Here is a 14,586-nt window from a genome sequence, read left to right as displayed (position 1 = left end):
TTCAGAGGACTTACTGTCATTTCAGCGCTATCCCTGGGGAACGACCAACTTGCATATCTAAAATTTTAGCTCAGTACATACAGGAGACTCTAGTAATCATTTTCTTCAGAAACCACTTCCAGTAGCATGCTATCAGCAAGCATGGCAATGTTTGTACCTGTTCATACATTTTGGAATGTACTTCTTACTACTAGGCCAATTTACACTCTCTGGAGATGCTGTCCAAACATATGTGCTGGGTTTGAAAATCAGAGACTGTGTATATTAATATAATGTATACATGGTCAAAACTTGTTCAACTTCTGAATTTTTTTAATAATTTGTGGAATTGCACTGTTCCCCAGTAACCTCTACTTTGGTTGATGGGATATTTACCATGTAGGGAGATCACAGAATCATAGAATCACAGAATGGCCTGGGTTGAAAAGGACCACAATGACCATCGAGTTTCAACCCCCTGCTATGTGCAGGGTCACCAACCACCAGACCAGGCTGCCCAGAGCCACATCCAGCCTGGCCTTGAATGCCTCCAGGGATGGGGCATCCACAACCTCCTTGGGCAACCCGTTCACGATGGGGGAGGAACAGAAAGTATGACTTATCTGCATAACCAAAGATAATAAAAATAGAATTTTTTCAATGGCTTTTTCAAATGTTTTTATGGTATTTGCAATGTTTCTTATAAGTCTGAAACAAAGGCATTATCAAAAGTCTTATCAGGTCTTCAGCTTTCTGACAGTGTTAGCCTTGTTTTTTAAAGAGCAGTCATTCTTTTCTTGATTTAAAATTCTGATATATATATATATTTATATATATAAATATATATATATATATATATGTGTGTGTATATATATATATATATATATATATATTTAGAGAAAGAGACCTTTTCTCACTGTGTTGGCCTAGTCATTAAAACAACAAACAGGGCATGTGTCATGGTTTTGTAATTTTGCTATCAGTATTCCACATCATAACATCATGTAAAGCATGGATAATTTTACTGAATGTGCAGCTCACAGAAGAAGACTACATATCCCAGAGGACATCGCGGTCAGGGATAAGTCACGGGACAAGGACACAATATAATCTCACTTCGGGGCTGGACTCTCTTGATTCCTCGGAGCGTGTGGGTGCATTCCAGCCGTTTCGCCTAGAGCTACAGTAGGCCTCTCGGTTTTGGGACTCACTCTCTCTCCTATTTTGCTTGATTCATTAGCCTTAAGTTCAATTAATTTGTATTATATTGTGTTATCCTGTATTCCGATATAGTATTTAGTAAATAAGTGTGCCTCCTTAGATCATTGCCGCTGTTTTCTCTTCCCTCTCCTGCTGTCTCCCTGTCACGGGCACAGGTAGATTTTTGGTTAACCCATGACAGCATGAAAAAAAATTGACATGATTTTGCAAATATTTTGCATAGCATAAGTACTACAGAAGGTCCAAAAAATATGACTGCAATTGCTATAAACTTTGAAACAACAAACAATACAAATACAAAGGAATTAAAAAAATACGCTTTTCAGTTCATGTTATTAGCTGTTATAACACAATTTACTAAAACCCTTTCTCAGCTTCTGTTTTCTTCCCCACTCTATCTCCTCTCTCAGCTTTCCTGTACAACATTTTCTGCACACTGAAGGAACAAGCAAGATGTTAGCAGGCAAATAGGAGGCCACTGACATACTTACGGTAATTCTAAATAATGCTTATTTGTTAGAAGGGAGTATATTCACAATTCTTTAGTATCTGCAAAATCTGTATTCATAGCTCTTTTCTATCTGTGAGGCAACAGTTAAAAAGTAATCTGGATAAGAAATAGCTCTCTCTTGAAACTATGTCTTATATGTATAAAAATGCATATATATGTGTGTGTGTGTGTATGGAATTTATTTAATTGATTTTTTTTAAAAATCAATTTACCTCTCTCTGCAACGCTGAAAATGATACTGCCCCATGGGAACATCCTAATGAAAGACAAAAGAAAATACCTCTTAAGTATAATACACTTTGACAACATAATTAATGTGAATTCACTTTAAAATTAGTGTTGAAAACAGGGTCAAGTAAGGAAAAATTTTCCAATACAAATACTTTTAGCATTAGATTAAAGCCCTTAAAAGAAAAATTCAGCCACTGGTGAAGATGGAATGATCTGCACACAAAGTCATCCATTGTAATAAGTAATAAATTACCAATGCAACCACCAGAATCCAAAAATGCTTTTCTTTACTAGAAAGTTACTGCTTCAAAGTAACAGTTATATATTACTGCTGTAATACAGCCTAAACTCCTGCCAGCTTCATTTTATTAAACAATATTAAGTGTTTTTGAAAAAACAGACCTGAGTGGCCAAGTACAGGCCATGGACATCATTATTATTGGTGAGGAATAGCAGCCATCACAACCACATTTCTTTTGTGATTAATAGTGACAGTTGGGTACTTTCTGTAATGAGCATGTCACAATCCACATTCTGATGCACTGTATTTATTGAACAAGATTGGTTAGGTGGCTCAGTCTTATGTTGTCATATATAATGGAAACAGGAGTGAATGCTAATGTTCAAAACACTTAGAATTTATCTCTAAATTTGCACTTGTTAAAAGTAGAATAATGCAATGTGCAAGATACAAACTGTGTATTACTGACAGCAGTAAGACAGTGATGACAAAATTAAAGAGAAATATTTTCTGTTCAGTGTAAGAGATGTCACGTGCAATAGCACTGTGATATTCAGGCCCTTAGCTTCAATTTACAGTCTAGTCAGTACACCTTCAACAGGTTGATGTTACAGTACACATCGATTTGTTTCCCAGAGATTTGGTTCTTAAAAGGTCCACTCCAGGTGCCACAGGAATATTCTAACTTTGTAGCATTTGCTCCCCATTTAGATGTGTTCCAAATGCAGTATGTTGCTAAATAACCATTAAATCTCAGGAAATGTCTCTGCATGAAACATATCCCTTCCTAAAGGTACTGTAGTCTGGCTTCACATTCAAAATCTGTTTCCACATTGTGAACAGCAGCCATTCTACATGCTGTGACTGTGGAACGAGCTCAGAGGGCAAAATAGTGCATTTTGCTAAGTATACTTGAGTTCTTGTGATTCAGACATGCACTAAAAGAAAGACATGGCTCTTCACAGTCTAATCCAAAACTCAGCCCCATGGAAAAGCTCCTAGAAACTTCCTCAGGCTTTTTTCCAGTACAAACGCATGTACTTTCCTCCATCAAAAAGAACCGGGTATTTAGCAGTGAGCACCTTTTTTTCTTTCAAATACTGCTAAATTGTATGAAATGACATAAGTAGGCCCCTACTGTTGTGCTAATCTTGCCGTTTTCAGTGGTCATGCTGTCCCTGTGGTGCAAGTGTGCAAATGGCTTGGCTGCTCCCCAAGATTCCAGGTACCGGGTCATGCGGACAGAAGCTCTCATTTTGGCTCCATCAAGAGTATGTCGAGGTCTAATGTGGTGCTGAGGACTTCGCTTCTCTCCCTGGTTGACAGAGAATCAAAAGTGATATCACACTTGGTGTCCATTACCTTCAGAAGCACTAATGCATCATCTGCTACTACTTATATGCATGCTTAGGAACTTCGAAATGAAGAGAAGCTGAGAACCCGCAATTCATAATGATATTGCTGGGAAATATCAGAGACTTATTTCTGAAGAGCGGGAAAGATTGGCAATGCAAACATGCATCTGAAAAAAATCAGTAATAGCTCCGATCAATATATTATGGTAGTAAATTATTCAATAAACAGATTAGTGGTCCTGCTCAAAAATAACTCGGACTGGCCACAAAGCAGAAGTACTACTAACCTTAGGATTGATTACAAAGTAAGTCTTAACATTATGCTCTTTCAGATATGGGTCCCTCACATCTCCATCCCCATCTTCCACTTTGTAAGCTCCATTCAAATGTGCCAAGGTGACTGAAGTGATGTGAACACGGCTGGAATTATATTTTAAAAGAATGACATAATCACACACACTGATCAAGAGTATAACTGGAAGCTGACTGACCTCTTTTTTACTAGCTTTCTAAAATACTTTTGATGCATTGCTTACTTCATTTGCAATCTCTGTAATCTCATTTTCAGAAGTTCTAATAAACATAAATCTAATGGTTTTCATCCACAAAAATACTCCTTAAATCACAGGAAATGCTATGTATTCGTTGCTTTAAAGACAACACTAAGAATTATTCAAGGCTTCTTCATGAGGTTTGATGACCAAAGATGCGGTACATACATATGTCTCCACAGAACAAAGACTTGTGTACAAAGCTAACAGAGAAGCCTCTTACCCTGGGACCCCTCCAGCTTCCATATGATTTGCCAGAGTGACATCATGCGACCACACATCATACTGCCACTTCTGTAGCCCAATAACTCCACAAAGTACATTTCCAGAGTGCACTCCTACACGCATATTAATATCAACTCCAGTTGCATCTCTCACTTTCCTGTAGTTGAGAAGAAAACTTGTGTTACTGTACATAACAAAGCCTTTGCTTTCTTTTTATTTGACACACAAATTAATGGGAACAACGGTGATACCATCTATTTCTTTTTAGCATTGGCTCCATCTTTTCTGTGATAATTTTTATATATTACCTTTTCTATTACCTGCATTTATAAATATTTGTACCAAACATTCATTCCAGGATCAGAAGCTCTTATATCCATTCAAAATTATTTGTCAGGACTGAACTATGTAGAGGATAAGTTCAATTTTACAGTAGAATCTAAGAAATGTTTTCCTAAAGGTAATCTTCTATTTGGTTATTAATGCAGCAACAATCTATGAAGATTTTGGAGAGCTGGAATTACTGTTATACTAGCTTCTACTTGAAGACCCTAATATCTAGGGTAATGAGGACTGGCTTTCTCATATCTGTCCTCTATCAGGTCCCAATATACTTGCATGCCTTCTTGCAAATGGTTCTCCAGTGAGAAAAAGGATGAAAAATGCAGTACCTCACATTTGTATACAAGCAGTGGCTCATAGAGTTTTTACAGATATAGGCTCAATGTGATTCAGGCTATGAAGAATACAAGCTCAACAGTCTTCCACATGCTTGTCAAATGCCTCACTCACTTTCTGCACAGAAGGTGAGAGGCCACCCTTACCAAGGATACTAGATGTAAAGGTTTGAACTTTCCAGTGATGTAGAACAGAGCGGAGGTATCTGTTCATTCCAAATCACATAAGAGCCCTACACATAAGATACCTATTCATCTTTCCAGAAGAGTCACAGGTGGGTGACTAAAGCCAAACAGCCAGAACATTTTTATCTGCCATATGGGTATCTAACTACATATTTAGTGAGCTATCTGACTAATTCATATGTCTAAGAAACTGGAAGATCATATTACTCTAACTAAATTGGATTTATGAATTTAAGCCCCAACTCGTGCTGACCAAATTGTAGCCAATAAGGAACATGTACACACATTTATCTTGGGAGAATTCTGTGTTGATGGAAGCAACAGCTATAAAATAATAAATCCAAATTGTTTCTGCATAAGGGTCAGATTCAAAGTTCTTAGGAACGTCTTCAGACTCAGTGATGATACCCATCAACTTTATACCTCTGGAATAACAAAATTAAACTAGCCTCTCTTTCCTCTTTATTGAAAGGGAACGAGGAACTTAATGGTCTTACTTTGATAGGGTAAATGACAGTTCTAATCACACAAGTGCTCTTTTGCTGGAAAATGAGGAAAATGAAAATAACACAAAGATTCAATTTGGACATTAAGAAAAAAAAAATCTCAGAAAGAGTGATGAGATATTAGAACAGGCTGCCCAGGGAAGTGGTGGAGTCACCATCCTGAAGGTGTTCAAGAAACAGAGATGAGGGTAGCACTGAGGGACATGGTTTAGTGGACATAGTGGTTATGGGTTGGTGGATGCGCACGATGACCTTAGTAGTCTTTTCCCCATTAACAACTCTATGATTTTAGGAAGTATTCTGTTAAACTGTGTTTTGAAATAATTGAAAAGCTAGACTTTTTTTTTTTTTTTTTTTTTTTTTTTTTTTTTTTTTAAAGATCTCTTTAGTCTCTAACGAGTTTTATTGATATCTTTTTTCACTTTACCATTTTACTCAGCTCTCCTGTAGCTGACACACCTGAAAATGGACTGCTTGTAAATAACCTTTTCAAGCAGTCCACAAATGACAAACATGACTTTGCTCTGCACAAGCATGATGATATGATAAAATACAAGCTTAACACTCCAGATAAAACATGCTTTACAAATCTGGTCTCTGTGGAAGTGGAGCATTTATCCTCCAGAAGGGCTTTCCTCAAGGTTGCCCTGCCATATCCTGCAGAGCACATCACAAAGTCTGCAGTAAAATAAACTCTCACAAATTAAGTAAGGGAACTTCCAAATTGGTACAACAGCCTCATCCAATACTTTCTTTCACTTTCTAAAACGGAACTCATTTCACACTATCAAATCAAAGACAGCCTCTGAGAATTTGCAACAGAAAATAATGTAAATTAGAGTCAGCAAACAGAGAAGCGGATGGAGTACTGCAGAAGGAAGACAGCACATATGCTCAACATATTTTGTCCAAAATATATCATATTATACACTTCCAAAAGCAAGAGTTACTACTATTACTACAACTTTTGTTCTAGAGGCCACAGAAGTGGCTGCAGTACTTGACATAGTATTTTGAAAGCATCTCAAAACATAGGGTACTGGCTCTGCCTATCTTGACACTAATGCAATTAACCTATGATAATCCGGGCGCCAGGTCCACAATCACTGTGAATTCGGATTACAGCAATTAAGTTAGATCAGAATGTGCTATACAACTGGAATATGATTTTCTAGACTATAAACCTGAACTTCCAAGGAGGATCTGATCATCTAGCTCTAGCAATGTCCATGTCTGTGAGCAGCTTGAGAAGAACATCGTGTGAAAAAAAAAAAAAAAAGTGAAATTATGAAGTGTGATGAACTGAAAGATTGCTCTCTGAGTTCAAGTGAAGTACCGCTTCGTGATGTGCAAAATTATACTTCTAGTTCTCTGGGAAGGGCAGTTATAGCTTTGTATTGTTTGTCTGCTTGCTTGTAACCTTCCACATTTTTTTCTTCAAAAGTAGGAAAGGAACAGGAATTCCAAGTGAATGCTTTTAACATGAATTTATCACACAGCACCTGGAGCTTTTGAAATGCAAACCAAAAAGCTCTTTTTTTCACTGAAAGCTTGGGAAAAAGAGAAAGTAAGACACAGAAAAAATGCCAGACCAATGACTACGGTGTCAGAATTTAGGGGCAGACTCTCTTTTAGCTCTAGTGAAGGGATGTCAGCTTTAATACCTAATATGCTAGAAAAGGATTTAATTATAATAATGCTGCTTTTTGTACCTAAATAAAAAAGAGAAAACATCCAGTGAAAGCAACAGAGGGAACAATCCAATCTGCAGTTTTAATGCTAGCCAAGTAGAAGTACTGAAAGGCCATAAAAATACATTTATTTGGACACAGTGTAAGGTACAATCAGAACTGGATGAAGAAAAAGTAATTTTAGAAAATGCAGCAACCTAATTTCTTTCCTTTACTGAGGCTATTTTCACAAAAGATCCCTAAAGCAAGGAGATGTATGTCCTCGTTTAAAGAAATACCACACCTTTTCAGTGAGAAACCGAAAGAGAAAAAACAAAACAATTTCAATTAACCAAAAAACTCATACAGTAATTCTACTGGACCGAATGACAAGACTAGGAAACTGAAAAAACAAAATCCTCCTGAGGCCATAAGCACAAACACATGCAGTTCAAAAGGATGAGAAGAATCATTTTTGTGGGCCTGTATAGTTAATCACTGAGATAACCCTGTTCAGTGTATCTGTCCACTTCATGATAAGGTACAAACCACATATATACATCACAACTTTTAAAACAAATATCAAATTGTTACAAAAAACAAATCTAACAGGTGACTACCAAATACCCAGACCTCCACATGACATGTAATTTTTCAAAGTGAAGGTCACCAAGATATATTATAATTTTAATAAAGGAAATCACTTTCCAGTAGAAAAGATATTTTTGCCATTAATAAATTTGCTATAAGCAAGCATTTACAGTATTTTAACTCCTAACTGATAAAGACTTCAGGTATTAATTATACACATGAATTATCTCAATCTGGTTTTAAAATAAAAAAGAAAGATATTTTTATTGTCTTTTCCTCTCAAAAGGTTTTTTAAATAAGATAGCAGAATCAGTCCCGTGCTTAGCAAAAAACCTATAATATATGAATCTAAAGTTTTTGGATGGGCAGATGCAGGACCTTCCAGTGTGATGTGCAGCCATCCAAAGTTTAAGTACCCTTATGCTGAAATGTGTCCGACTTCAGATATGCTTCTCAGCCCAAGGACCAGAAACTTGTTAAAGACATTTTCATCATACACGTTCAATATCATTCTGTGGGCTAAGAGCTTGAGGCATCTTAATAACATTTTTTTTTCTGTAGAGTGGCAACCACTCCTGACCAGAACAATTCCAAACTTATAAACCAGGAGCTCAGGCCTTGAACAGAGCTGTTTGACTAACAGTTGGGTGGCAGCATCATGACTGTAAAAAGCAGGGCTTCCCAAATAAGTGATGATTATATTTACCACCTCATCATCACAGTATCACAGACTAGTTGAGGTTAGAAAGAAACTCTGGAGACTGCCTAGTCTCAAACCCTGCTCAAAACAAGTCCAATTAGAGCAAGTTGCTCGGGGCTGTACCAGCTGGGTTTCAATTATTTTTCCCATAAAGGAGTCTCCACAATCTCTCTGGGCAACCTGTGGCAGTGCTCAGCCAGCTGCAAATTAAATAAGTGTTTTCAGAGGTTCAGAAGGAACCTCTTGTGTTTCAGTTTGTGCCCACTGCCTCTTTTTCTGACACTGGGTGCCACTGAAAAGGCCTGATCCATTTCCTTTATATATCTTCCCTTCAAGCCCTTATATGTTTTGATTATCTCCCCTCGAGCCTTCACTTCCGAAGGCTGAACAGTCTTAGCTCTCTCAGTCTCTCCTCATGAGAGATGCTCCAATTTCTTAATCATCTTTGTAGAGTAGTGGCAGCACAAACTGGCATAACCCTACATCTTTCTTTGCTGAGGCCAAGATCAAGATTATCATGTCAGAACTTGTAATGAAACACGCCAATTATAGAAGGTCTGAAAGTTTCAACCAGCTGCTACAGGTAGAGAGAGACTTTCATTGTTGAATACTGTTCCTCTAATAAAACCACAACACTTACTTAATGGCTTCACACATGTCCAGTCCCATTTTCACACAATTCTTGGCGTGATTTTGAAGAGATATAGGTAGTCCGGAAACACAGTAATAACAGTCACCAAGGATTTTAATTCTCATACATTCATTTTCCTGGAGGAAAAAGAAAAATCAGATGATCGCTTTCAACTTGAATTACATAAACTGAGTGTTACTGCTAAAGACTGACTTAAATGATATTATCAAAACTATTCTGCTTAAACCTGTTTTAATAGAGAAGGATTTGGCATGCTAAAAAAGAAGCACTGACAGAGAGTTCTGTAGCAGTGATTCCTCCATCTTTTATGGTCTTTAATGGATTAAACCAGAAAGAAAGTCCACTGCAAAATACACATGACACATTAGATTGAGGAGCTGAGGTGAACATATAAAATCAAATCATGACATACCTTCTAAAACTAGTAATCATAATCTTATTTTATCTTTAATACTCACTTTAAGGCAATACAATGTTTTGGTGTTTTGTGTTTTTGTTTTTTTTTAATAATTAAAGATGGACGTTAGTTTTCAAATTAATGAAAAAAATATTTTAGCACAACAGTCGAATACAGCATGAAGTTTGCTGTAATGTTTATATTCAAATCTTTTCTTGAGTACTCAATTAAAATTACTTTGATCAATATTGCCTCTCTAGTCATCCAGTCTCTTAAATGCTTTTCCAGAGTAAACTGATGCAAACATTTTTCTATCTTGAGTTCTTTAATCTTTGTGGTGGTCAAAATGTTATTTAAAGGGTTGTCCATTAAGCTTTCTAGGGCTCCAGGATCTGTTTATATTGGCCCCATCAGAGAGAGCTTTCTTGGCTTTCACAGATTGTCTCACAGGAAGAAACACACTGTTACTCTAAGACCTCGGCCAGATTTTCAGTTCAAATGCTTCAAGACTAATCTGCCTGTAAAAGCCCAGGAAATACCTCTTCTCAAGTAAAGAAGAGCACTCAAGATGAACAAATATGTTAGAGATGACTTGGATTTAAATTAAGAATTGAATTAAGAATTAAACTGAGTATTTAAATTAACAGTAGCACTCCAGTAGAAACTCACCTTTGCAATTTGATCAAATTTGCCAAATAGCTCATTCAGCATGTGCACCAGTTCCCCTGGTGAGCAGTCGCTGGCCAGGCGAGTGAATCCCACAATATCAGCATACAAGATGCTACAACGGAAACAAACAGAAACCTCATTATAGTTTCCTTTTTAAGAATGTGAATTTATCAGTGAACAGTAAAAGCTGAAAGTAGGCATTCAGGATTTGGCACTGTCATGCCTGTAACCAAAATGGTCACTATTACATGCAGAGCAATAACTACACCTGTAGTGCATATCTGCATTTATCTTTATAAACATTACATCTGCTGGAGATACATACCTATATTTATCTTAATAGGTATTATCTTCTTACATATGTCTATATTAATGGGCATTTACAGGCATTCTATATGTATATGTGTTATACTGTATTCAAAAATAGAAATCTTTTTCTTACTCACTGACAATGTAATAATAGAAATAATTTCAATAAACAGGTTTGCTTTCAGAATTGTTTAATAACTTTATCATTGTAGACTTTTTTTTTTTTTTGTCAAGATTTACTATCAGTAATTTACATCATAGAAATCTTTGTTTGGATAATACTCAGACTATTAAGTTAAAGCTCAACTGTTAAGGTATTCAAACCATACATAATGTTTCCGCTCCCCAAGAAAAACTGATCAATTCACAGAAATGAAACAGTATTTTTTCCTAACAACTGAAAAGGAACTTCCTTGGACATCCTGTAATATTTGCTTAAAAAATGTAGTTTCTGTGACTGTCACTCAATGACCTTGATCAGTCAGAAAAACAAACAAACAAAAAAAAAAATGAAATCATTTATAAATACAAAGGAATACTTGAAAGAAATGGTTAATTTTTTCACCTCAGTGTGTTGGGTTTTTTTGTGTCTTCAGCAAAGAAGCCATCATTTTTTTTTAACTTCTAGAAACTTATAATCAATTAGTAATTAGATTTGTTGGCAGAATATTTCATCTTTAGATATTATGTAAAGTATGTATATGATACAGCAGTTTCTATTTACATTATTTATAACCTGACAAATGGCTCTAGTTATGAAAATTACTAATTCAGAGTAATATAAGTCACAAACCACAATTTCAGCTAGAATAAACAATGGCAGGATTTGGTACTTTAAGCTGAATAATCAAGACATTACGAAGAAAGCCTGTTTATGCTTTTACTAAACATCCATCTTCTAAACAAACCTTCTTTGCATTATCATTTTTGCTGTTCTGGAACATGGAGCTGTCAGCATCTAATAAATTAAAATATGCTAGATATTGAACGTTAAGTTATTGAAAAATATATTAAAACAACGATTTTCTTAGTTACTCAATATTTTCTCTTCTTTTTAACATTGTAATAAATTTTATTCCAGTACAATACCTTACATTGGTGTGTCGCTTGACATACAAGTTGTGGAAGTTGTTTGTATTTTCCAGCTGACCTGCCTTGGGACCTTGTAACCTCTGAATGATCTCTGCTTTCATTTCCATGGCAATGTGAGCAGGCAGTAAAGAAAGAAGAAGACGCTCCTAAAATTTAAAATGAAAGATCCACAATTTCTTGAAGGAGAGCAGAATCAGCATGGAAGAAATACTGTGCAAGGCACTGTTTATTGTGAAGATGCTCTAACAGTTCCTTGAGGCTTACATTTGCTTGATAAAACCTCCAAAATTAATTAATTCATTCAAGAACTTGACAGAGATATACACATACTTACAAGTACTATTTATTTTTCTTAGGTGTACTTTTAATGCCTATTTCAGCATGTTTAAGACTAAAAAGATAAACTCAGACACAGAACATATACAAAACGTTTGACTTTTCTATATGAATACAAAATAACCTATCCTGATACTTATTCTCCCCTTACTTCAATATGGCATTTTCCAAACTGAAGTTTTGAAAAAATATTCTGAAGAATCTGAAAATATTCTAAAGCAAATAGGAAAAAAGATATATGGGAAAAATAAATATATAAATATATATATATATATTACATATATGTATGTATATATATATATTTATAAGGAAAAAAGAAAAAAAAACATCAAAGAAAAACATTTTTTCCCAATCTTTTCTTGGTATTACACTTAACGATCTTCTCCTTCAGAAGCTCTGTTACCTCAGTATTTTTAATTTTGCCTACTTTACCCATGACAGCTTTTCATTGATTTTCTACTTCAGAACTAACCAGAGAATGGCTAGAACTCTGCAAAATAAAAAACAATTTCAGCTTTGATCACACTCCACCTCAAAAGTGAACTTCCCATGGGAATTCTCTATTTTCTGGTAGGGCAGTGGGGAGCAGCTAAACCCGCTTAAGTACAAAAAATGGAATACTGAACAAATGTGGAATGAGATGGCCCCCGTGAAAGCCCATGATGGACGCAGAGAGAAAAATAGCTGTGCCTGAAAAGAGGACAACCTCAAAATGTGCAAGTTCTGCAGGTGTTATTCATAGTGATGCATTCTCTGTGGTTCACAACATGTACTTTTGCAGTGTTTGCAGTCCTATCCAAGGGAAACAGAAGCAGTGTAACCATTAATTCAACAATGTCTAGGATAATTATCCTTGTTCAGGTTTAATGGCCTTGAGTAGATCACAGCATTAACATTAACATCACAGCATTTCAGAGTGCTATAGCATCTCTGAAATTTACAGCTCACTTGGCTATCTCTGTAACACGTAATGATGACCCTCCAGTCCCCATAGCATTTGCATAGCTGTGAGTGCAACATTAGCATACAAAAGACCTATGGATCCAATCCTGCACACCTTTGGCAAAAAACCCTTCTATTTCAACCAATTAAGACAGAATCTTGTAGTATTGAACCAATTCTTCCCTTTTCTCACTATTTTCCAGTGATTTTTATGATTCCAGGAAGTGGTGAGGCAGACATTTAGTGTCCAGGTTGCTACTGATGGAAATCTCAGAGAGGCAGGACAAAAACAGAAGTTTTTAATAAAGCAATAGAAAAAGGCTTTGCAGGAAGCAGAAGAAAGCCAACTATAAGCTAACAAGTCTTAAGAGGAAAAGGAAAACAGAATGTTGTCATTCTGTAGGAGACAGCAGGGGAGATGGGACATTTCCTATCTTCTTCTCTCCATTCCAGACCACTGTCTCATTCTGCACAGATCTCCTGGTGAAATTGTACATCACATCAGAACTCCTATCCAAAAGAAAATTTTCCTTCCATGTTTTTCAAAGAGGCAACATAAAGGTTATTGTCAATCACACACAGTGAGCGCAGTCCAATTAATTTCTTGTCTGACAATGCGTTACCAAGTCACAAACTATGTTGCATGCAGATTATTAGTTTTGGTTCCGCTCACTGAAAGACTACTGTGAAAGAAGCTGAATCTCAGCTACTTCAGAAGATGGGTTAGTGAGCTAGCCAAATACAAAATGGTTCAAGATGCACCATCATCTCTTCTTTCTGCTAGAAGATTGTTAAGAAACCTTTTCTAATCTTTCGATCTCCAATGGCTAGAAAGAATACGAGAGAAGGATCAAAACTGATTACCATTCAAACTCTATCACTGGATGTCGCACATTGAAATTTCTGCAGAGTGGAACAGCATGAAGAACATAGTCAACAAAGAATGCTGCACATGATGGCTTTTTTTTTTTTTTTTTTGACAATAGATTCTGTGTTATCCTCTCAAAAATAAAATCAACACATTAACTGACATATTAGACAACAACTTTGAGAAAAAATGCCCACTTGCAGTAGACAGAGAAGCCATTTTCAGAATTGCAGCACATGTAATTTTTAATGCAGGTCTAGATTAAGCACTTAAAAGTCTCCAGACTAAAAATAACAGCAGTGCACACTTGTACTGAAAGAGAAACTGCTGTTCTATCACGGTAGCAAACATCTTCTCAAGAATGTATTTCACTGAATTATTACCAACATAACTTTACAGTCAGTACACGTGTTTCATATACACAGGGCTATTTGACTATCAGTGCTCTCTAGGGCTCACTGCTCAAAACTCTTGTATCTGAGAGCTTTGAGTTTTAGGACCATAAGACCAAGAACACAATCCATACTGAATTCAACATTTTAATACCCGTAAATACTGAAAGTGTTAAATGCTATGTTCTTTTCTGAATACATTCATCTGGATCCCACCACATGGCAAGCAAGTAGTCATCATCCCTAGATTGTTTAACTGAGGATTTTCAGTGATATCTGTCAAGC

General features: G+C 36.1%; 1 protein-coding gene across 2 annotated transcripts in view; it reads right to left on the bottom strand.

Annotated features, from left to right (window-relative positions):
• ADCY2 (adenylate cyclase 2) overlaps nucleotides 1-14,586 on the bottom strand; it is a 199,416-nt gene that overhangs the window by 60,424 nt on the left and 124,406 nt on the right. For both annotated transcript variants that reach the window (XM_072328899.1, XM_072328900.1), the window contains 7 exons: nucleotides 11,761-11,909; nucleotides 10,363-10,474; nucleotides 9,285-9,412; nucleotides 4,313-4,471; nucleotides 3,826-3,958; nucleotides 3,322-3,498; nucleotides 1,924-1,967 (listed from right to left, as the gene is read on the bottom strand). In XM_072328899.1, the coding sequence (XP_072185000.1) occupies nucleotides 1,924-1,967; nucleotides 3,322-3,498; nucleotides 3,826-3,958; nucleotides 4,313-4,471; nucleotides 9,285-9,412; nucleotides 10,363-10,474; nucleotides 11,761-11,909 (902 nt within the window). The remainder of the gene's footprint in view (nucleotides 1-1,923; nucleotides 1,968-3,321; nucleotides 3,499-3,825; nucleotides 3,959-4,312; nucleotides 4,472-9,284; nucleotides 9,413-10,362; nucleotides 10,475-11,760; nucleotides 11,910-14,586) is intronic.

This window comes from Excalfactoria chinensis, chromosome 2 (genome assembly GCF_039878825.1).
Source record: "Excalfactoria chinensis isolate bCotChi1 chromosome 2, bCotChi1.hap2, whole genome shotgun sequence".
In the NCBI taxonomy this organism is placed as follows: Eukaryota; Metazoa; Chordata; class Aves; order Galliformes; family Phasianidae; genus Excalfactoria; species Excalfactoria chinensis.
Note: the sequence above shows the minus strand (reverse complement) of the source record. Positions and strands in the feature narration are given on the sequence as shown.